Here is a 23,339-nt window from a genome sequence, read left to right on the forward strand (position 1 = left end):
ACCTTATGTGGTGTTAGTACTATGCCACCCCACTCATGGTGCATGCACACCCCTCAAAGATGGGTGGATAAACTTGGAGCATTCCGGGAAAATCCCCCATGCCAAGTCTTTTTTGTAGCAGAGTAAGGTAGCTCTGTTGACTCACCAGCTTCTTTGCTATCTGGTTTTCAGCTCAGCAAGTTCTGAAATGTAAACAGGGCTCTACAGAAGAATGTTTACCCGGTAGCTCCTAAGAAACCAGTAATGATTCTTCAGAGAGATTATTGAGCTGGTGTCTAAGGGGTGATCGCAGGAGCAGGGCAGATGTGGGCAGATGCGCTTTGGGGCAGCATCAGCCTCCCATTGAACCAGGAGGCCCAGCTTCCATTTCTATCAACTTTCAACCTGTTCTGCTTGGAAACCACCCAAACTCGCACAGCCTTGGCTCTGAGATTTGACAAATATTATGACAGATGTTTTCCTGCACTAGGTAAAAACACCTGTAACTGGACTCACTTTTCCAAACACTCTGGTTACACAAACACCACACACACACACACGCACACACACACACGCACACACCACACTCCAGTCTTTTAGAAATGACTGCTTTTCCTAAAAATTCTCATGTTGACTAAAAGTGAGATGGGACCCATTAGAGTAATACATCTCACGGGCTTAATTTTTTAATTCTGCCAAAACCCTCACTATAGAAATTATGTCAAGTAAAAATAAGATGATTGTATAACATAGCTGTGTCAGGGAGAGAGGCGATGTCCACCCAAAGCCAATTCTGAAGTCCCTGTGCGACACAAGGTGTCAATTAACAATAGAGACCTACAGAGATCCAGACAATTCCAGAGATGGATCCAGACAGTTCCAGAAGAGCTGGGAAGAGAGGCCAGGATGGGGATGATCAGTGGGTACCCTCCGACGGAGCAGTCTTTGGACAAACTGCCAACAAGCATTTCATGTTCCCATTGGAATAATCATGCAGGAAACTGCTTGAAATGAGAGAGAAAACATGACTCTGGGGTCTAATTCTCACTTTTATAGAAAAAGAAGAACAGGTGGGATCAGTGAGTCTGAAGGTTGCAGTAACATGAGGGCTATTTGGCTCAATGGTGTGTCCCTCTTAACTGTGTTGTCACCTGCCCACTTGGTGGGCTGCCAGGTCTGTCTCAAGGCCTTCTCAGGGAATAGCTCATTCTCAGGAGGCAACTTAAGTTCCCAACTGAAGGAACTTAAGGAACAGCTTCCCCAGGGGGGTCCTGCACCTGCCTGGGCTTCCATTCCCTGATCCTGCCTCCACCAACACTAAGGGCCAGGGCAGCTCTGAAGGTGATAGCGGAAATAACATCTCAGGAGGCTCTTCAGCGCCTGCTGCATCCCAGGACGGAGCCACCACAGTGCCCTCTATGTCTCCCACAGCGAGCGCTTCCCTAGGGAGGCTGCAGAAGTTAGCGGGTAACACGGTTTTCTGGCAGACACAGGGCAGAAAAATCGGCCTATGGCATACCCATTTCCTGCTTTTAAATGTGGACAGCCTGTGTTGGATTTTTGTCTGCTTCTGTCAAGTTAAGTGTTGTGGAATTTGTGCCATTAAAAAAGTTTTCTTGGGCCGGGTGCCGTGGCTCATGCCTGTAATCCCAGCACTTTGGGAGACTGAGTGGGGCGGATCACCTGATGTCAGGAGATGGAGACCATCCTGGCCAACATGGCGAAACCCCGTCTCTACTAAAAATACAAAAATTAGCCGGGCGTGGTGGCGGGTGCCTGTAATCCCAGCTACTCGGGAGGCTGAGGCAGGAGAATGGCGTGAACCCGGGAGGTGCAGCTTGCAGTGAGCCGAGACAGAACCATTGCATTCCAGCCTGGGCAACAGAGCAAGACTCCATTTCAAAAAAAAAAAAAAAAAAAAAGTCTTTCCTCTCATCAACCCCCTACCCCCTGCCCCCGAACGTCCTCAACCCAAAGTAACCAAGTTGGCTAATCTAACGCAAAGGGTGGGAGGCCACACCGAATGCACTGGTTACAGAGCAAACACAAAGTCTGGCTGGGTTTTAAAGCAGCCTTCGTCTAAATCACACAAGCACACAGCAACAATTAGCAAAACTGCCCAGACATCGTTTCAGGTATCAAAGGGGCCGAGTGCACCGTGCACCCTTGCTTGCACACTGAGTGCTCTCACCAATTTCCGGGCCTGGAGCGTGGAGGCTTGGGCACCCATGCAACGCGCCAAAGGAAGTCAGGAGAGTGACGTCGAGTGTCTGAACCAACCCAGCCTTTTTCAGATTAGCTGCATCCTAAGAAGCCCCAGCCCTCATGTCTCTCAGTATTTAGCCAAGGTAAGTGAAAACAAAGGCCTGCAGATTGCTTCTGACTCAATTTCTTAACTATATTGTAAAGCTTCCTGGGAACTGCATTATGAAAATTAGACCACTCATTATGGGGTTTCAAAAGAAAAAAAAAAACAAGCCCATTCTCTCGCACTGCCCATTTTGAAAGTGTTGGTGGAGCCAAAGTGTGCAACGGGACCCCAGCTGGGATGCAGGACAGGCCTCACCTTGGACCATGTCAGGATTCCCATTTCTAGCAATGGAACACACTCAACCTCAAGAGGCTGTGCTCAGCTCTGGACAGCACCCGGCACAAGACGCTCCGCACAGTAGGTGCTCAATGAACACCACCCCTTCTGCTCTTTAGCAGCATTTCCTGCAGATTCCCAAAGTCTCCACCTCACCTCCATGGTGGCCCGCCCCATCACACTCCACTGTTTGAGGTCTCCTCGGCTGTCCTGGGATCAGAAGGTCCCAGGATGTCGTCCTTCCTCTGGTTTTGTGAGCAATGCTCCTAATCAGGGCTGGCTCAGCGAGCCCTCCCCCATGAACCTTTCTCAGTCCAATTCTGTCACTTTGTCCTTAGTCCAAAAAATCTGCCACTCCTCAAGATGAGAAAAGCACCCCAAAAATAATCCAGGGCATGCATGTGCCTGTAGAGACAGGCCACGGCATGGCCGCTTAGCCCCTGACCTGCGGAGCGGAGCGCACCCCTCCCTCCACAGCACGTGCTCCCTCCATTCATCACGTGCTTTTCATTTTGTTTGACACCCGGGCTGTAAATCAAACTGTCGACTATGACTCAATGGTGATGGACGGCTGGCCTCAAGGGAGTGTACGGTGTGATGGGGAAAAACGACAACGAGACATGGACACAGTCCCCAGAAGCCCCTCCCCACAACCACTTCAGCCCTCTGAGCCTGAGCCCACATCAAAGTCCAAACAGCCCCATTTGCAAGCCTGGGCATGGTGGGCACTAAGCTAGGCAAAGTACCCACCGCCCAAGTACAAATGGCTGCCTGACAGAGACCTGCTCCACCTGAGCCTGCACACGGACAGTTTCAGCACACGGGCCTTGATGGGACGGTCAGCCTTTCTTAGGATACGAAAGAACTGACTCTCAGCCTCACTCCCAAGTCTCGGATAAATCTGCGTCACCCATCCCAGGTTGCAAATGGGAAGGGAGGGACCCTCCTGGCACAGACATCTCTTCAACCGGAACACGGAAAACAAAACCCTCAGGTGATGAGAAACAGGCTGGAGGGACAGGGAGTGTGGGATCCCACTGTGCCCCAGCGCTGGACACCCAGAATGCTCTCCCCTCTCGGCATCTTCACAGCCCAGCTGGGGTGCTCAGCCAGGCTCCTGCTGGATGTGGAAGGGCTGAGAAAGGCACGTGACGTCACTCTGTAGATGGAGATGAGACAGAGACAGAGGAACGCCCTCGAGCGCGCACGCCAAGGTGCCTGAGCTTTAGTACTAAGAGAGCCAAGTGGTAGAAAGCAATCAGAGAGGAGTCTCATTTCACAGCTTAACACTGTACGTTCTGGAAAAGGAGAGAGGGCAAGAAGCCGGCAGCAAAATGTATCTTGGGGTTCTGGTTCACACTCACCCCAAATACCTGTCAATTAGGTTGAGCTGTGTGAAGAGCACAGAAGGTTCTCTGCATTCGTGCGGGCTGCTGTCTGCTGCTGTCTGGCTACCCTGGGGCCTCCTCCAAACACGGAGACTACGGATGCACTGTTCCCCCCGCGGCACTCCTTCCCCCTGCCCACCCCAAGCACTGCTCCCCTCAAGGCACTGACTTGGCCTGAAACTAGAGATGCTCTTTTCCCAAAGGTGCCGGGACCAAGAGGACAGGCACTGAGAGTAAAGCCCCGGGCAGCTGGGCCCAGGGGCTCCGGGCCACACTGTGGGAGGTTTCAACTCAATCATCGATGGAGACAGGGCACCACCAACCAGGGGGTGGGAAACAGCGCGATTCACTGTGGTAGGCGCAGGAGCTGAAAACCGCAGCTACAGAACCAAGCTAGAAGACGGTGATGAACCCCCAAACCCCAGCCACAGACTCCAGTTGCACTACACATCCCTGGCCCCCCCCAAAAAAGCAAAGCGGCCTTAACATGTTGCTATTAGAAAAAAGTGGTGAGTATGAAGACATCCGCCCATCACCAAACTGACCGGTGCAAAGAGAAGCTTATGTTTGTGCTTGAGAAATGAGTAACAACAGAGAAATAAAACACCGAACCTGATTCGCAGCTGCAGAACGGGAGGGCAGTCTATGAACCCCATCCCCAGAGTCGGTGGAGGAACAGGTGGGGTGAGGGGTTCCCTGGGGAGGGGTCCCCACTCTGAGTTTCTCTTAAAGCCGGGGACAGATAAGGCAAAACATGAAACTTTACCCCTTGCAAAGAACCGCACTTTTGTCTGTGAAGCTTTGCCTTGGCTGTTTCCTGAACCTTTACCTTTGCATAAGATTGTTTGGGTATGTTCATTTGTGCTTTGGGGTTTTAAGGCATGTCTAGTTGACTATTGTATATTTACATAGCTAATGTAATTACAGCTAATCACATAATTGCTGGAAATGTGCATAATTGCCTGATCCCAACATATAATTATAATGTATAGCAACATTATGAATCCCATTTTTAAAATCCACATTTTGGGGCTATTTAAAGTTATTTATTAGAACTGTCTGTGGACTACCTATAGGCAGGCTTCAACTCTGTTTCTTTACAAAGCGCTCAAAGTGCTTTAAAAAAACAAACAAAAACAAAACAAGTCCTGATTTTATAATGCATCTGTACAAAGATAGGTGAAAAGAAAACAGCTACTCAGAACAAAAACAAATAAATCTTAAATACCAAACAAAACCATTTGTCAACACTCTGTGGATTATGTTCTTTCCTCGGGGAAAGAGAAAGTCACTCTCTCATCCTGGAGGCTCTGATGGGTGTTTGCCAGGCAAGGAGGCTGCTGGAAGAAGGAAAGAGCCTCCCTCTGGACTTCTAGACCACTTCGGTAACCTTGCTGACCCTGGAGGCGCCTGTCTTTGTTCCTTATACGTATGAATGACCTTTCTTGGGGGTACATCCCACTGACATGTGCTTCCACCATGGCAAGTTCAACCCACTGAGAAGAGCAGAAGAGCCCGCGACACAGAAGAGACCCACTGGGGAAACTCCCTTCCACCTCATCCCCGGCAGCATCTTCTCAGACTTCTCATCCTCCTGCGACAAAGGTGATGCAGAATGAGATTCCCAGAATTTCTAACTATCTATGTGTTGCACAGAAACCAGCTTGTCTCCTTTTTCCTCATATCCACCCAACCAGCTCAACGTTCTCATTCCTTTTATCCTCTGTGGTCGTGAGAACATTCCAGAGGTGCGGAATGTTTCATGAGCTTGTTTATTTAAGAGGAGTTCCCTTTTATTTTTGCAGAGGAAATGGAGAAGCACTCTCCCTGAGTCATGTTACAAGGGGACTACTCACAACTCAGCTGATACCATCCTCAGGGGACCATTTTCCACGTCTCTAACACATTCAAACAAAACGCAGTAAAACGAAACACATACTTTTTTCAAGCTGCAATCGCAACAGCCACAGGAAAGGGGAGCAGTGTTTACAGACTGATTCTGTCATAATCCACAAGAAGCAGCTCTAACAAAAAGTTACCACCAACAACAGCCATTGTGGTTTATTAAGTTCTACAAACCCAGGGCTCTGCAAGATGCTCTTCTGGGTTCCCTTTGCAATGCTGAGAGATTGTTAGCTAGCCCTCATTTCCAACCAATAGATGTCTGGGGCAAACCAAAGGAGCTCTGGCATAATGCGATAAAGTAGGTACTAAAACCCTCCAGCTGGTGCAGTTCACAATGTCAGTTATGTCAGCAGACTAAACAGATAGGAAGATCTCCATTATACTTGAGAATGAGGAGACCACAATCTTGTTCTGATCAGCCTGTGTTACGAGAGGGCTCCTTCGTAATAATTCTTACATGGTATTATAAGATTGCTTGATAGCAGGCATCAGAAAAAAAAGGAACAATTATAAATAGCAAACTCAAAGAGTTACATTAAAAAAATTAAAATGTGGCTTTTACGTTGGCTAGAAAGACCATTATTCCAGCTCATTTGGCTGGAGTCCCAAAGACTGTCTGTGTCCTGCTCTCAGAGTAGAGACACAGCCTGGCGGAGTGAATCCCCACGGCAGATTCTGGGCACACAGAAGGATCAAGCTCCATGCCACTTTTTCTTGCTTTGAAAAGTTTCAAAGAGGAAGGGGCTGGACAGGCCTTAGAAAACAGGGAAAGGCTGTACAAGTATCTGTGCAGGGGTGATGCTCAGATTCCAGCGGAGTACCTGGAGTGGGACCCTGGAGAGGCCTGCCTGATTCCAGCCTAGGGACCCACGACCAGGGCTTGATATTGGCATTGTGTAGCAGGCGGGAGGGGACGAATTTGAAGGAGCTGGTGTATCCAGACACCAAGAGCAGGAAGACAAAGTTCCTACAAGCCTGGGAGCAGACCGGGTAAGCACAGCAGAACATGGCAGCTTCATGCTTTTAATCATTTAGAAAGAAAAAAAACAACCCTAAGGGACGCAGAGGTCCCTGTGTCAGGCGTAGGCAGTGGGGAGGGAGAAAAACACAGTTTGACAGGCTCTCTGCATATCAATACAGAACATTCTACAAGTAGTTGATAGAATAGAGACATGGTGAGAATTCAAAGCTAGAGGGTGTGTGTGTGTGTGTGTTTGTGTGTTAGATGTTCAAGGCCTTCAGGTGGAAGAAAGAGCTGAATCCAAGGAGCTGGTATGAGAGAAGGCCAAACAGAAAAAAACAGACTGCCCGGGTTCCTGGGTGCAAACTGCCTACTGCTCAGCGCCTCTCTGGCAGCACCTGTGAGATGGGTGCCACCTGTCCTGACCCGTAACAGGTGCCACAAGGAGTAAGTCAGCTTATACACAGGAGGAGCACCAACAAAGCACTTGGGACCAACTGTGAGTACTTAATGAGATGCCTAGGGAGCTGACATATAGATGGTGACCCACACTGGAGTAACTGCATTTTGGCCTGTCTGCGTTGATAGTTATTGACAAATTTAAAATATATAACTGCAAATGTATCTGGAACACCATGCATAGACAAGGTAATGCAAACTTCTGTTATAAAAAATTGGCTGAAAATTTCCTATTACACATGAAGGGGGTGGGAAGGTTGGTGAACCATCCTTCAGCACCTGTCTGGATGGGACAGAGGGTCTGCAAGCAGACAATGGTTTTGCCCAAGTCAGGTTTATACAGCCATGGAAACACACAGAGGAAATGCTGCTAGCTCTTCAATCCCATTCTAGTTTCTGATGCAACACCCCTGGAGAATCCTGGGTGCAGGGGGTGGAGTCAGCCCCAGAGGCATTCCTGCTAGTAACCTTGGAAAGCTGAGTCACAAGCGTGTTCCAGAAGCAAGTACTCAGTAACCTCAATCAAGCACCTTTACACTGGAAGTCAAGAGTAAATTTTACAACTCCCCATACAATCTGGTGAATCCATACTGTGGAATAGTCTACAAATCAACGGGGCCTGGGCTCTTCAGTAAGTCCAATGTCTCTGAAAGTCAAAAAAGCCCAGGGGATAATTTTAGACTAAGGAGACTAGAGAGATGTAACAACTAAACACAATGCGTGACCCTTATCTATTGCACAGGCAAAGAGACGTGGAGGAAATGCGAATATGCAGCCTATACTAGACAATACTGTCCCTGAGGTTAGATTCCTGGGGTTCATTCCGGTATTGGGAGCAGTAGGAAATTGGATAAAAGGTGCCATGCCATAGGTAGTCCAGAGTAAAGTGCTGCCCCTGAATTTTTTCAGATGGTTCTGGAAGAAAATCCATCATCTACTCACACAGTGTCTATTTATATGTATATCTCTGTCTTTATCTCCCCTCAAAAGAATCTGGAAAACTGAAGGGAATATTGGTGTTCACTGTACCATCCTACCAACCTCTCTGTAGGTTTTTATAATTTGTGAATGTTTACTTTAAAAAAACCCTTTAACGCCAAACTCCTTATACTGAACCCCAGGAATGTCAGTGCTTTTGTGATCTTGCAGTGCAGAGTTCTGTGAGGCCGTGGAGTCACTCAGCAGAATGTCTATGATGTCCCCACCCCGTGTGGCGTGAGCCACATCTACTTATAGGACAGACAATTCCATATGGGCAGCTGCAGGGGAAGGCCTGTGGGTTGCATATTCCTGTCCGCAAACTGGTGGATCAGCTACTAGACTTCAGCGTGTGCGTGAAGGGTGCAGAGGGGGCTGCGGAGCCATCTTCGCTTCCCTCCGAGAGCCACCCTGTAGGGCAGTACCAGCAATCACCCTGAGCAAAGAGCAGCCCTGTAGCACTGACCCCATCTGGCAGGTGCACTCACCCCTAAACCCGAATCCACACGGTGGTTTCTTACCACCCGCTAGCTGGAAGAGCGCAGTGCTTAATCAACACTTCAGAGTTTTGTCCCCAGGTTTCCATTAGATTTTAATTATGTTTATTTTTCCTTTCATGAACAGAACACTTCCAGACATTTCCAAAGATACCAGGGACATGAACACACCACAAGGGGCAATGCTGGGCTCTTCAGGAATCTCATAGTATCAGGGAATTCAGCATTGTAAATATCTTAATCCAAAACAGGTAACGTCCTGAGATTTCAGGAAGTGAAAAAAGATGGTCCTAATCAACACCATCTTTTATATGCAAAATAACCTTAGGTACATGGAAGACATGGACCTCAGGGCCCACCAGCCCTGAAACTGTCCTCCTAGTCCCCAACCCCACCCCAGAAGCCAGGCCTTGTCCTAAGCCAAGGCCAGGCCCACGGCCAAGGACTCCAGCAGAGGGTGCCAATGGTATGCAGTGTTGGAATCGGAGGAGGGACTCTGGCTTGGGGAGTGGCACAGCCAACTCAAGGGAGCAGCCAGCGAAGATTTGAGTGAGGGACTACGTATGTTTGGTAAAAACCGCCAAACACGCTCTTACCTTCACAAATTCTGTCCAATCGCTGTCTCTTGACTTTGTGCTTATCCACAAGGGCCATTCTTTATGGAACTTTGCAACTCTCAGATCAAAAGGCAAAGCAGTCCTCTAAGAACTTAGGGGAACTTGCAGGAGTCTGCGTGCATGACGCCACTATGAACCCTGAAACAAGGAGAAAAGAATCCTTACTCTCTGGAGACCCTCTGGGCACAGGACAACAGCTCACTGGGGACTTAACTGCTACTTTCTATAAGGGAACCTGCCATGCGGACACATGGGACTTGCTCTTTTCCCAAAGCACTGGGAATGGAGGCCGCACCAAGTGCATCTCAGCCGCCTCCTGCTTCTTATCTCGTAATAGAAAGCAAGTGAATGCACACAAGACAATCGTCAGTTATTTCTGGAAGCAGCAAATTCCAACAGATCTCTTGCTTTTAACTTTAGGGCTATAAATGCCAATTTACTGACCAATTTGAAGTGTAATAAATTGTATTCCAGTGGCAGAGATCAAGTGACAGCCAGTTGGACCTGCCCCAAACGCACTCACGCTGAGATGCAGACGCACACCATGGTGACTCGAGGGGCTCTGCCAAGGCCTGCTGCCAGGTGAGTTACAACAGTGCTTTCCAAAACAGCCGCGCAGGGGTCAGGGGTCAAAGCCACAGCTCAGCACAACACAAAACCCTGACTCTACCACGTGAGAACGCGGGTGGGAAGCCCCAGCAGCTCCTAACCAACGTTCGTCCGATGCCACCTTCCTGAACCTTCCTTGCAGCTGGAGGGGACCGCAGTCAGCACCAGCAAGGGCAGGGTCCCAGGCTGCTGGCCTTGACACTTGGTCCCAGCTATATGGGCTGAAGTATTTCTTAGTGTGAGAGTGTAACCATCCCCATGACGTTTCAGGTAGAGGTGAGGCTGATGGAGGAGGCAAGAAAGGTCTCCCATGTGGTTTGGGGTATGTGGGATTCTCTAGAGGGAGACCTGACTGCCGCCTGGGGAAGAGGAGCTGCTGCCCATCCTCCTTCTCAGGAGGATCTGAGCACTTTGGAAGCCTCTGACTGTCACCAATGTGCCCGGTGAGGTCCAGATCATTAACAGCTGTCCCCAATATCCCAGCTTTTAAGTCACTGCTCTGGAACTGCGTTCTTTACATTGATTAAAGAAGGCTTAATGAATCTTGGCCAGGCACGGTGGCTCATGCCTATAAGCCCAGCAGTTTGGGAGGCCGAGGCGGGCAGATCACCTGAGGTCAGGAGTTCGAGACCAGCCTGGCCAACATGGTAAAATCCCGTCTCTACTAAAAATACAAAAATTAGCCGGGTATGCTGGCAGGCACCTGTAATCCCAGCTACTTGGGAGGCTGAGGCAAAAGAATCATGTGAATCTGGGAGGTGGAGGTTGCAGTGAGCTGAGGTTGTACCACTGCACTCCAACCTGGTGACAGAGCAAGACTCTGTCTTTAAAAAAAAAAAAAAAAAAAAAAAAAAAAAGGTGTCTTGAATCTCAACTGGGAAACAACATTTAAGGCCCACTCTATTGTCTTCTGTATTTTTTTTCCCAAGGAATACAATTAAATCAGTCTTATTTTAAGAACACCACCACAACCACACACACACACACACACACACACAGAAAAAGTGGTTCTCAGTGATCTAGCGGAAAGAAAGAGGAGAGATAAAGATAAAAGTGAGGCCCAAGGGGTAGAAATGAGGATAATGATGTACGGTCATCAGTTATGCAAAACATTAAGAGTTACTTTATCAAAGGTCAGACTGCAGGTCTACCAGGTTCTGTAAGTTAACGGCTAATTTCCCAGCAACGAGGCTGAAAAGGCATCCAAAAGATTTATGGCGATAATTACGTGATTCTCAATAAAAGAGCTACGAAAAAGCACAATTTCCAATCACATAAATAATTAATGTAACATCCCTGAGATACCAAACCCTTTCAACGATTGGGAAGTTCCCCCAAAACGGGGAATGACCATATCGGATCAGTCAGGAGATGGAGGTTGTCATAGAATGTGTGGGGTTACCCTTGAGCAGATCCATGTGGACGTATTTTAAAAACTGGTTTTGCTAGTGTTGGCTTTTTTATTTTTGGTGAGACAGGGTCTGCTCTTCACTCAGGCTGGAATGCAGGGGCAAGCTCATGGCTCACTGCAGCCTCCACCTCCCAGGCTCAAGCAATCCTCCCACCTCAGCCTCCCTAATAGGTGGTACTACAGGCATGTGCCAACATACCTGGCTAATTTTTGTGTTTTTTGAAGAGATGGGGTTTCACACCATGTTGCCCAGACTGGTCTCGAACTCCTGAACTCAAGTGATCCACCCACCTCAGCCTCCCAAAGTGCTGGGATTACAGGTGTGAGCCACTGCGCCTAGCCAGTGCTGGGCTTTCTGAAAGGTAACCACACAAAAAAAGCGTCCCTAACTATAGCCAACTTAAGAGTTATTGGAGTGGGGTCGGGGAGCCAAACCTATTGATCTGAGCTTTTGTCCATCCCCCCACCACCCACAAGTGACTCTAGGTGAGGCTGACCAGGGAGGCTCGGGCCAGCAATTGTCATTTGTTCAGGTGCAAGCTCTGATGGTCAAACTGCAGTCTGGCCCCTCCTTGACTCTGCTGTAAAAACAGAATTCCACGTCAGCTGCGTCATCCAAGGGGGGAAGAGAATTAATCAGTTAATTTTTGTGAAGACCTCGGAGATGAAAAATGACAGCATTATAATCTGAGGCAAGACGGGTTTCACACCCTCCTCCCCCAATCCCCGAGTGAGGCGTAATCATTCTTTATGCTTTCCTTTGAATTTTAATTTGTATAATTAGATGGCTTCCTGAAAAATTGATAAGTAGAATTTCAATCATGCAATCAAAGGAAAGATCAGCCATCAGCTTCCACAAACGCCAATATTCTACTATTAAAAAAAAAAAAAGAGGCTGACTCCCATGTCTGGCTTTTTTTGGGGGTGGGGGAAGGGGGGTCACCCTCTGTTCTGGACCGTCCGTGGGTTCCTTTTTGCACACCCTGGGCCAGTGGCACCGACCCAGGTTTAGGGCTGGCCATCTTGGCTCCCAAGGCCACCAGCCTCTGGGTCTGGTCTGGGCAGTGACCATTGACTTGTGTAGCCTCAATCCTCTCCCCCGGTATCTCTTGTGCAACAAGAATGTATGAAATGTGACATTTTCCTCCTTAGCCCTCCCAAGGAGCAAGCTATTTACAAGGACTTAATTAACATAACCATCTTCCAATGACAGCCACAGGCCCTCCTTAGAGCTGAGCTGCACACAGCGGCCTCCAGCTGGTCTCCATGCTGAGCAAGCCAGCACCGCCGATCCACGCTGGCTCTGGGCTCCCTGACATCACAGCTCTCTTGGTGATGCCTGCTATGAAAACCAGGCTCTGCCTTTATTTTAAACCAGGCTCCACTCATAAATCAATTTTTCCCCCCTAAACACCAAACAATACGGGCACAAATAAGGAAGGAACAAAAGCAGAGGGAACGTGTTTCACTATTCCACTTCTGCTGAAATTGTTCCTCAAACCATGCGAGGGGCGGAATTGTGGGTGGAGGGAGTTCTAGACCCCACTCGTGGAATGAGCTTGGATGAGCTGTTCTGGAGACTCAGGCTCCTTGTCTGTAGAATGGGATGTCACTGTGATGTCCCAGAGTGGCAGTGAGGACCAGCCAGTGAGGATATGCACAAAAACACTCGGTGGGAGCCTGCAGGTCTCTGCGAGCTGCTCCTGCCTTTCCTTTGACACCCCCTTGCACACTCATCCCCGCAGCGAATAATCATTCCCTTCTGGCTGAGGTTGGGAGGTAAACCTCAGTGAAGTTCAAGGTCAACAGGAAAGCTGTATCTTTTCAAAAGGAAGAAGAGTGCCCTGAAGCCAAACCTCACAAGAAGAAACACTACCTCCTCCCAAAAGGAAAGTTATGGGTATCACAGGCCAAACTCCAACCAAAGATCAGAAACGTGGACCTTAAATTTTATTTAAGTGAGGGCTGTGATCTAGGGCTGAAATATTTGGTGTCAAGAAATTCAACTCATTTCTGAAGATGAACAAGGCTTGGAAAAGAAAGCCACTTGGAGATACTTGGTTGTTTCCAGAGGGGATGGGTATGGAAGATTTGTTCCGTGGAGGTATCACAGAGAATGTGAGATTTCTGAAGAAATGAGAGAACAAAAAGGAAAAATGGCAGATTTTACAACCCTTTGCTTGGCTATCAAACTCCAACATATCCAGAATGAAGAGCAGAGGAAAGGGGAGGGTTCCCCTCATCAAGCACAGTCTAAAATCTGGGCAGGTTAATTTTACTCAGTGACCATCACCAGCTCCTCGCCACCATCATGAGGTTCTCTACCAAGCGCCCTTAGGTTACACAGCACAAAAACCCACCCCATCAACTCAGTTTTATAGACCCTCTCGATTTCTTTTCTTTTTCTATTTCTTTCTATTTTTTGAGAAGGAGTCTTGCTCTGTCGCCCAGGCTGGAGTGCAGGGGTGCAATCTGGGCTCACTGCAAGCTCCGCCTCCCGGGTTCACACCATTCTCCTCCCTCACAGCCTCCGGAGTAGCTGGGACTACAAGTGCCGCCACCACGCCCGGCTACTTTTTGTATTTTTAGTAGAGACTGGGTTTCACCGTGTTAGCCAGGATGGTCTCAATCTCCTGACCTCGTGATCTGTCTGCCTCGGCCTCCCAAAGTGCTGGGATTATAGGTGTGAGCAACCGTGCCCGGCCGACCCTCTCGATTTCTTGACTCCACTTCCTAGTCTTCATCAAGAATAGGCAGCTGAAGGGATTTATAGAGTAAGTGCATGCCTCTGACAGTGCCTTTCTTCAAAATGAAATTTCTCTCAAATCCAGTTAAACATGATGATGGCTTTCAATTCTTTCAAGGAAATCTACTTAAACATTCTGTTAATAAAGGCAGACCGAGTTTCACAATATGCTCACAAATTAATATCATTGTAGTTAAGCAAGTCCTGCCAAAGTTCTCTGAGTGTGTCCCCGGAGAACTCAGATCTCACTGTTAAGCATGAGTCGGGAGTAGACTTTCTGTTTGAGAGGTTGAGGCGATCCAATGCAGGAAGAAAAGATTCCCTGCAACCCAGATGGCCGCATCAATGCACAAGTTCCACCACCCTTCTGAGCCTGGGATCCCAAACGACAGGACTCACTCCTGGAAAGCTTCCTTCACCGCAGCCTACAGGGCCTCTCAGTGCACCCACAGGCTCATCCAGGAGCCTGTGCGACCACTGTGCCAAGATGAGGAGACAGCAACAGTCCAGGCGGCGGTGACACCCAGCTCTTGCACACATAGCCGAGGAGCCTGCTGGTGCGGTGCCGGCGGCACATCTGCAGATACGGTGCCAGTTAACAGTGCCTTGAGAACGCCAGCCCACCAATGACTGCTGCCCAGAAAACACTCTGACTTTTCATCCGGAGTTAACAGAGCCACATGTGCTCAGGCCACCTCAGAAGAGTACATTCCATAAGCTTCAGAAACCAAACTTGTGCAACAGATGTCTTTCTTAGGAAGAGAGCTGGGTAGAATCTTCTGAACGGGTGATGAGCATTTTATTTTGTAAACTACACTTGGAAAAAACTACTAAAAACCAGATATAAGCAGGGCACAGTGGCGTGTGCCTCTAGTCTCCCTCCTCAGAAGGCTGAGACGGGCAGCTCTCTTGAGGCTGTGGTGTGCCACGATCGCACCTGTGAATAAAGCCACTGCACTCCAGCCTGGGCAACCCAGCGAGAGCCTGTCTCAAACTTAAAGCAACAGCAAAACCAGATATAACAAAATAAATGTCCTAAAGGAGTCAGGGATCAGTGGGTCAAAAAGCACTGGCCCAGCCTTTGATTAAATGGCAACCGTAACACCACAATTAATAACAAAATTACTAAAACTGTACTTTAAAGGAAGGAAATGAAGCTTTTTGAGAAAATCAGGATAGGAAATGAGCTTAATGGAGCCAATTTTCGGAACGGCAGCTATGGACCGAATGCTTGTGTACCCTAAAATTCTTTCATGCTGAATGTTGAATTTGTGAATGTTCAAACCCTAATTCCCACAGTGATGTACCTGGGTGCTGGGCCTCTGGAGGTGATTCATGAGGCTCTGCCCTCAGGAACAGGATTAGTACCCAGTCCGTAGTACCCAATAGATGATCTTGCTGCCCCACGCGAGGATACAGCCAGGAGATCTACAGCCAGCAAGCAGGCCCTCCCAGATCCTGGATCTGCCAGATCATTAGTTTTACATTTCCTAGGCTCCAGAGCTGTGAGAAATAAAGCCACTCAGTCGATGGTATTTTTCTTACAGCAGCCCGAACTAAGACAATGGCCAAAAGTGAATATTGCTTCCTGATTATTTATTAATTTTTGCAAATTTAGTTTTATGTTTTTGGGGATTAAGAGGATGTCTGACTTCCTATACACTACACCAATAAAAAGGTGTACAGGAAAATCTCCCTCTCCAAGAGCCCCCATACCCCATGCCCTAAAGGTAACCAGCAGGACCCTTTCTTTTTTTTTTGGAGACAGATTCTCGCTTTGTTGCCCAGGGAATCTCAGCTGACTGCAATCTCCACTTCTCAAGTTCAAGTGATTCTCCTGCTGTAGCCTCCCAAGTAGCTGGGCACAAGCCACCAAGCCCAGCAAATTTTTGTATTTTTAGTAGATACAGGGTTTCACCACGTTGGCCAGGCTGGTCTCAAACTCCTGACCTCAGGTGTCCTGACCCCTCGGCCTCCCAAAGTGCTGGGATTACAGGCGTGAGCCACCAAGCCCAGTCGTGACCCTTTCTAATGTACACATTGAAGCTTCACTCGGGTTCCACCATCAAAGAAAGGCTGGGGAGCTCATATTTCCCCAGGGAGCACCCAGCAGCCCAACCCCAGAGTGATATGGCCACACCCTGGTCACATGCCCTCGATCAGTTCCAAGGGCCCCACCATCTAATTCCCTAGGGCTGATGCAATGCAGGAAACCCAGCTGTAGCCAACACAGGGCTACAACCCACTTCCCACACCCCAAGGCTAGGTATGCTACAGAATTCACAAGTGCTTGGGTTTAAAAAAAAAAATACATGGCTTCCACAATCTATTACGATGTACCCCCCAAATCATCTAAATGCCTGTGCCAGAACAGATAATCATACTGACCCAACTGGATTAAGAAAGAATATAAAAAATAGACTCAACAAGTTAGGGCAGGTCAAATTCTGCCGCTATCAGAGTATTTTAGAATTTGGATATGAGGGCCAGGCATAGTGGCTCATACCTGTAATCCTAGCACACTGGGAGGCCAAGGAGGGTGGATCACATGAGGTCAGAAGTTCGAGACCAGCCTGGCCAACATGGTGAAACCCCATCTCTACTAAAAATACAAAAAATTAGCCGGGCATGGTGGTACACGCCTGTAATCCCAGCTACTGGGGAGGCTGAGGCATGAGAATCGCTTGAACCCAGGAAGTGTAGGTTGTAGTCAGCTGAGATCCCACCACTGCACTCCAGCCTGAGTGACAGAGTGAGACTCTATCTCAAAAAAAAAAAAAAAAAAAAAAAAAGAATTTGGATATGAGGCTAAGGAATGTGGATCCGTGATTCTGTTCTGTCCATCTAACTCCCACCAAAACATTCTTAGGGGCTTTGAAATGACCAAAAAATTAAAAGTGAAGCCCCTGTAAGTTACACAGAGTAAGAAACATCAAAGAAATGTACACAGCAAGTCTCTGAGCACATGGAGTCAGTGCTAGGAGAGGGCACACTATGAGGCTCTGGGCTGCCACACAGAAGGAGGTGAGCAAATCTAAAAACCAGGCTTTCCCTTGGCCAACAAAGCTGAGTAAATCCTCCCGTTTTGGTTAAGGGTTGTTAGCACACGAAAATACATTTCCTCATTTTAAATGCAAGACTCCAAAATTCTAAATATTTTCACTTGCTAAAAGCTATAATCAAGAACAGAAGACCTGAGCAGAAAGAATTTGTGATTTTCCTAATTGGCTGTTTGATTTGTGTCATAATGGAAATTAAGTGTTGGTCTTTGTTGCTAAAGAAAATGAGCCATTCCTGTGTTTAGGATTTTCACACATTTTAAAAGCACTTGTTTGTCTTCCAAATATGCCTTAAAAATAAACAGTATATTAGTTTTAATAGTGTTATTTAATAATAAAGGCTAAGCAAAAAAAGGGATAAAAGCAAATAAGCAAACAAACTAAATGACACCTCTTATTCCTGTCTGTTTAGGCTTGAGGAATCAGGAACGCAGATTAATTTTTCCTTTTCTAGTTTTCTCTTTCCTACTCTGGCATGAAAATTTTGATCTGTAGCCGAGAAGACTGGTTGAACAGATAAAAAAAATTAGTGATCTCAAATTTTATGCAGACAGAAGTGGTTCCACCAGAAAACTCATCTTTTGTTACATACAGTGTGCAAGAAATGATTCCAGAATGTTTATATCTGAACGTCATGCGGAGAAACTGGACACACACAATACAATTGGGCACACACAATACATCTGCTGTGTCCGGCATGGTGTAAAAGCACAGGGGACTGATGGCCACTAAGGGTTTTGAACTTGAGGACTTGCAAAGGCAAGAGCCACCAAGCTACACTTCTTGGAGAGAAATATCTGGAGGTTATATGCTAAACCTATGCAAAACTTAATACAATTTATTAGACTATGTATTCAACTGTCAATTGTAACCATATTATAGAACACTGTGTTATATGTATCATATAGTATATAATAAATTAATGAGATAATGTTAAACATTGCTGTCTTAGTATATGAAATGGCGGAAGATTTAATCCTCCTAACTTTTAATTATGTAGCTTACACTTAACACATGAATTGCCCTTGTATTTAAATATCAAATAAAGGCAATTATAGGAATTAGCTACTTATCAAACAAATTGCAATGATGAGATATGAATTTGTAAAAAAAATCTTCAGGTTAGATTTTTAAGATGTTTGCCTTTGAATTTTGCCTCAGAGAGGCCTGGAATCCTCGACTGATTTTATGGGGCCTCTACTGTCCTTAGGGGAACCCAACTGGCCTTCTGAGATCCCAGCCCACTCATCTCTTGACACCATAGGGTCCAGAATGCTCGTATAAGGACATGCTCTCTGCAGTCTCTGCTTGCTCTCAAAACCAATGGAAACCCCCACGTGGGCTGACCTTTTCCTGTTGCAGCCCTTCCTGGGAGCTGGCCCAGCCCAAGGGAGGCCTGGTGTCCAGCGATGGGGCCCTTTGGCCAGCAGAGGGCACTGCACACCCTGCATGGCCTTCCAGAGGCTGCAGAGACAGCCATGAGTCACCATCCTCATTTCTATCCCAACTTAAGCTCTACAAGCACCTGGAGAAAATAAGATCAGCTACTCCTAGAAGGGAAGGCCTGGGCCCATGGATGAGATGCTGCATTTCCCCGAAAGTTCCAGATGTGAAAGAGGCAGAAGGTCTCACCGTTCCAGCAGCAGATGCTTCGTTTCTAGGAGCATGATATGCCAGGGGAAAGGGGATGCAGCGCCAGCGCCTACTTGTTTATCTCCCGAGACGCTAGCTGGGGGTCCCACTTTCACAGCTGAGTGACTTGAGGTACAGGCCAAGAAGGAGGGAGGCTCCCTGCCCAGGGTGTGGAGTCCCCAACCCCAGGGAGCCAGAGGCCACCCTGACAAATGATTTTTCCATTACGTCTGCTGATAGCAACCAGTTAGTGTTGAAAATTGGAAACAACTTGGCAGAGAGGGAACGCGCACAGAGAGGAAGGTGCTAGGGAGGGGCCGGCTGGGCTGGGCTGCTCCGCAAATGCCCCTTAGGCTTTCCATTACAAATGACAGCCTCTGGGGCACTATGCACACCTGATCAACAGGCGACTGCTCAATTTGACTCAACACCAGGATCAGTTTGCTGTGAGACAAGTATGATCTTAAGATATACAACTTTTTTTCCTGGTAGACACTAATTTAGAAAGGAAAGGAGATTTTTCCAACTTTCGCCAGGAATTGATTCTGGCCAGAATGCACATTAATGTGCTCTCTGGCCTCAATTTGCCCGCCTGACCACACACATACACACACACACACACACACACACACACACACACACTTGTCCACCTGACCACACACATACACACACACACCCCTTTCACCAAGTTTTAAGATGCTGGCCACCTCTTCTCCACACTGGCAGGGTACCTGACAGTTTCTGGTTGGAGAAGAATGGGAGGGGCTGGTGTAGCCCACTAATGCCCCACTACGGGAGACACATGTGCCTAATTCAGTCCCCACCGTCACAGGACACTCTTTCTTACCATCATTTCAAAGCCACCACAGTTGCCACAGCAGCAGGATACCACTGGGTGATATAGCACATGCTTGGCCTGACTTGGCAGAGGATGCCTTTGGATAGACCCCACACACGTGCGGATCCTGGGGAGTCCCCACCTGAGCTCCGGGGCCACCTCCCCCAGGCAGCGCCTCTCCACCTTCTCTTCATGGCTCTGATGCCACGAATACCTCACAAGCTTGCTCCAAGTCACATTCAGTGGGACTTGCTTTCACTTTCCCGGACGAGGTTCCTCTGTACAACCCACTTCAGTGTGGAACCTTCAGCAAGGAATGAGGGCTACATGGTGGCCAGGGAGAGGTGGAGACCCGCAGGCATGGTCGAAGATGGTGGGAAAGGGGAGTTCAAGCTGGACCGGCAGAGATAAGCTATCAAAGCAAACGCTGGCTGGGCTGCCAAGTGTCCGGAGAGATTATCTCAAAAACAAGCAGGAACAGCTCCCTCCAAAGGGGGCCCACCTGCTGAAGGAGTGGGGACCCAGCCTTCCAAGTTCCATGCCAGCCAGGTTATAGAGTCAAACCAAATCAAGACTCTTGAGCCACCCCGCTCCAACTCTTCTGCCCAGCCTGACGTGACCAGGCCAGTGTAGCCACCGCCCCAATGCACAGCTCAGCTCCCCAAACCCCACGTCTGAGGGGCCAACCGTTTAGGACACCAGTAGTTTGGGCATGCAGTGGGATAAAAGTGCTCCAGGCACCTGGGGTGGCCCATCCTTCATTTCAAGTAAGGCGTCACTCATGCAAAGGCTGGCATCCAGGAGAGCCAACTCAGACCTCAGGAGTGGAGGATTATGTTTGCTTTATGAGGGCAGATACTCTATGCCTGGGTCCTTACAAGTATACACATTCCATAATGCATCTCTATCACCAAAAGCCACTCTGCAGCATCATGGGGCACCGGTACCCTGTCTCCTGCGACAGGTCGTGGAAATGATATGTAGAAATCAGACATCCCTAACTCCAGAAAATCTCTAGATTCAAAGACACCGCTTCCCAGACCTTATCTTTTCAACCTGAGTCATAAAGAGAAAAATCTTAGTCTTATCCACAGTTATTTAACAACATGAAATAAAATAGCTTGCAGCTATTCATTTTGCTTAACACGGTTTTCACGTGGAAGACGGTTGTGTAACGGAAACCCAGAGGGATGAAGGCTTTGTTTGGTATCCATGACTGCACCCAAAGGGAGAGCGGGCGTCTCGCAGAGTCTGATGGGGAGGAGGAGGGTGGGACACTCCCGTGTCACACAAATTCATCTTTGCCTATCAAATGCCGGGAAAAGGAAGGGTGGGGGTGGGGCTCAAAAGAGCTCTTTTGTTTTTGTTGTGGGGTGTCGCTGGGGTTCAGCTGTCTTCTTGAATCATTTCACCTGTTTCATAGTGGCTTCCAGTCCCGGTCTCCAGGTCTCTGACGAGTACACCACCCCATTTTAACATTCATCATAGCTCAGAATGTTCCAGGCTATAGCTAAAATATAAGTTAGTGGAAAGAGGTTGCTGGGGAGGAGTAGACAAGGCTCCTGATGAGAATCTTCTAGAGAACTGCAACCTTGTCATAATGAACTGGGGTCCTCACAGGCCTCCTGCACCGAAATCCTCGAGAGGGAGACATTTGGATGAGGAGGGTGGACGGTGCCCATGAATACAATCACCTATGTGGAGAATTACAGCTCATCGTGCGCTACCATCAGGGATCCTAATTTTACATGAAATCCCACTGGAGAATTCTTGACAAAGTAATGGCCATTTAAAAATCTGCTCTGAGACATTTTATGGGGATATTGTGCACGTTAGAGCCCAAGCCAGATAAATAAATGGGAAAAAAGGTCCGAGGACTCAGGATACCTGGATCCCAAGTTTATGTCCCCACCCCAGACACCATTCGAAAATGGTACATGGAGACCCTTAGGGAAAGGCAGGTCCCTGGAGGCCCACTCCTCATGTACTTCCTGCCATAGCCATCCAAGCCTGAACATTTACGGTCTTGATATCAATTAAGTCCCCAAAGCAATTAAAATACCTTTTCAGGCCGGGCGTGGTGGCTCATGCCTGTAATCCCAGCACTTTGGGAGGCCAAGGTGGGTGGATCACTTGAGGTCAGGAGTTCGAGACAAGCCTGGCCAACATGGCAAAACCCCATCTCTACTAAAAATACAAAAATTAGTCAGGTGTGGTGGTGGGCACCTGTAATCCCAGCTACTCGGGAGGCTGAGGCAGGAGAATTGCTTGAACCCAGGGGACAGAGCTTACAGTGAACTGAGATCACGCCACTGCACACTAGCCTGGGCAACAGAGTGAGACTCTGTCTCAAAATAGAAACAAACAAACCAAAAAAAAAAACCTTTTCAATTAAATGTCCACAGATCACACTGACTGTTACAGGTTGAATTATGGACCCCCCTAATTATGTTAAAGTTCTAAGCCCCAGGACCTCAGAATGGAACCTTATTTGAAGATAAGGTCGTTACAGCGACAATCAAATTAAACAGGTCATTAGAGTGGACTCTAATCCAAGATGAATATTCTCATAAAAAGGAGGACATTTGGACACTTAAGACACAGACACGGGGAAGACGGTGTGAAGACGGCATCTAAAAGCTACGGAGACAGGGCTTCTCAAATCCTTGGAAGGAAGCACCCCTGCGGATGCCTTATCTCAGACTTCCAGCCTCTAGAACTCTGAGAAAACACATCTCTGTCCTGGCCTGTCTGTGGAACCTTCTTGCAGCAACCCGAGCACGCCAACACATGCCAACAGACGGGAGGCTCGCACCTATCGGTGGGGGTCTGCGCTGCTGAGACCTGCAAGCTCAGGACCCCCCTGGCAGGAAGCCTGGTTGTGATGCAGGGGCAGCAATCTGTCCAGAATCCTGGCTTTATTAAAAAGCGCCAAGTCAACCCAAGCCTGCTTTATGGGGAGAGGCAACCTTCACCCTCCAATCTCGCCCCAGACAGCTCAACACGTACGGCCTGAGGTGTGCCCGTGGCCATTTCCCAGCAGTGGTCAGAGGGGCTGCAGGTCCCAGAGCTGACCCCCACAACACGCAGGGAGCAGCCTCCTGAGAGGCTCAGACCTGTGTTCGCCAGGGGAGAGACCCAGGAGGGAATGTTCTAACCTTATTTCCCTTAAGCTGTTTTCTGTGCTCCATGTCTGGGATTTCACTGTTTGGACCGTCCTGCCTGTGTTAACAACACCCAGAAGATTCCATCAGCCTCATGCCAGGGTTGGGAGATCAAAGAAAGGTGGTCCCCACATGGCCCAGAGGACGGAAGAGCCTATCAAGAACGCCCTTGGGGTCTAGCAGCAAACGGATGGTGATTGTGCCCTTGAACGCCTCAGTCCGGGCTTTGTGTATCGTAGAGTGGGCTCCAGCAGGAATCTGGGGTCCACAATCACAGGCACCATCGGTTCCTGCTTGGCGGCAGCCCCAACACACTCCCATGGGAGCCCAGATGGAGCGTCCACTGGATCTCAGGCTGGAATTGGGCGCTTGGATCAACTCCATTCATATGGCTTTGGGACAGCCACGTGCATCTCCACATTTCCCAAGTTCATGGGAAATTTTGAGAAAAACTTTTCTGACTGTCAAAGCATTCTCTCCGGTCCATTCTCAAATTCTTCCCCCAGAAT

The 23,339-nt window shown here is 48.2% G+C and overlaps 1 protein-coding gene across 19 annotated transcripts in view; it reads right to left on the reverse strand.

The window, feature by feature from the left end:
• CTBP2 (C-terminal binding protein 2) overlaps positions 1–23,339 on the reverse strand; it is a 172,762-nt gene that overhangs the window by 41,308 nt on the left and 108,115 nt on the right. For 15 of the 19 annotated variants that reach the window (XM_055093450.2, XM_034931671.3, XM_034931668.3 and 12 more), the window contains one exon: positions 9,351–9,509. The exons of the other annotated variants lie outside the window; for them this stretch is intronic. In XM_055093450.2, coding sequence (XP_054949425.1) covers positions 9,351–9,408 — 58 coding nt within the window. In that variant the 5' untranslated portion in view covers positions 9,409–9,509. The remainder of the gene's footprint in view (positions 1–9,350; positions 9,510–23,339) is intronic. 19 annotated transcript variants of the gene reach the window in all.

This window comes from Pan paniscus, chromosome 8 (genome assembly GCF_029289425.2).
Source record: "Pan paniscus chromosome 8, NHGRI_mPanPan1-v2.0_pri, whole genome shotgun sequence".
NCBI lineage: Eukaryota > Metazoa > Chordata > Mammalia > Primates > Hominidae > Pan > Pan paniscus.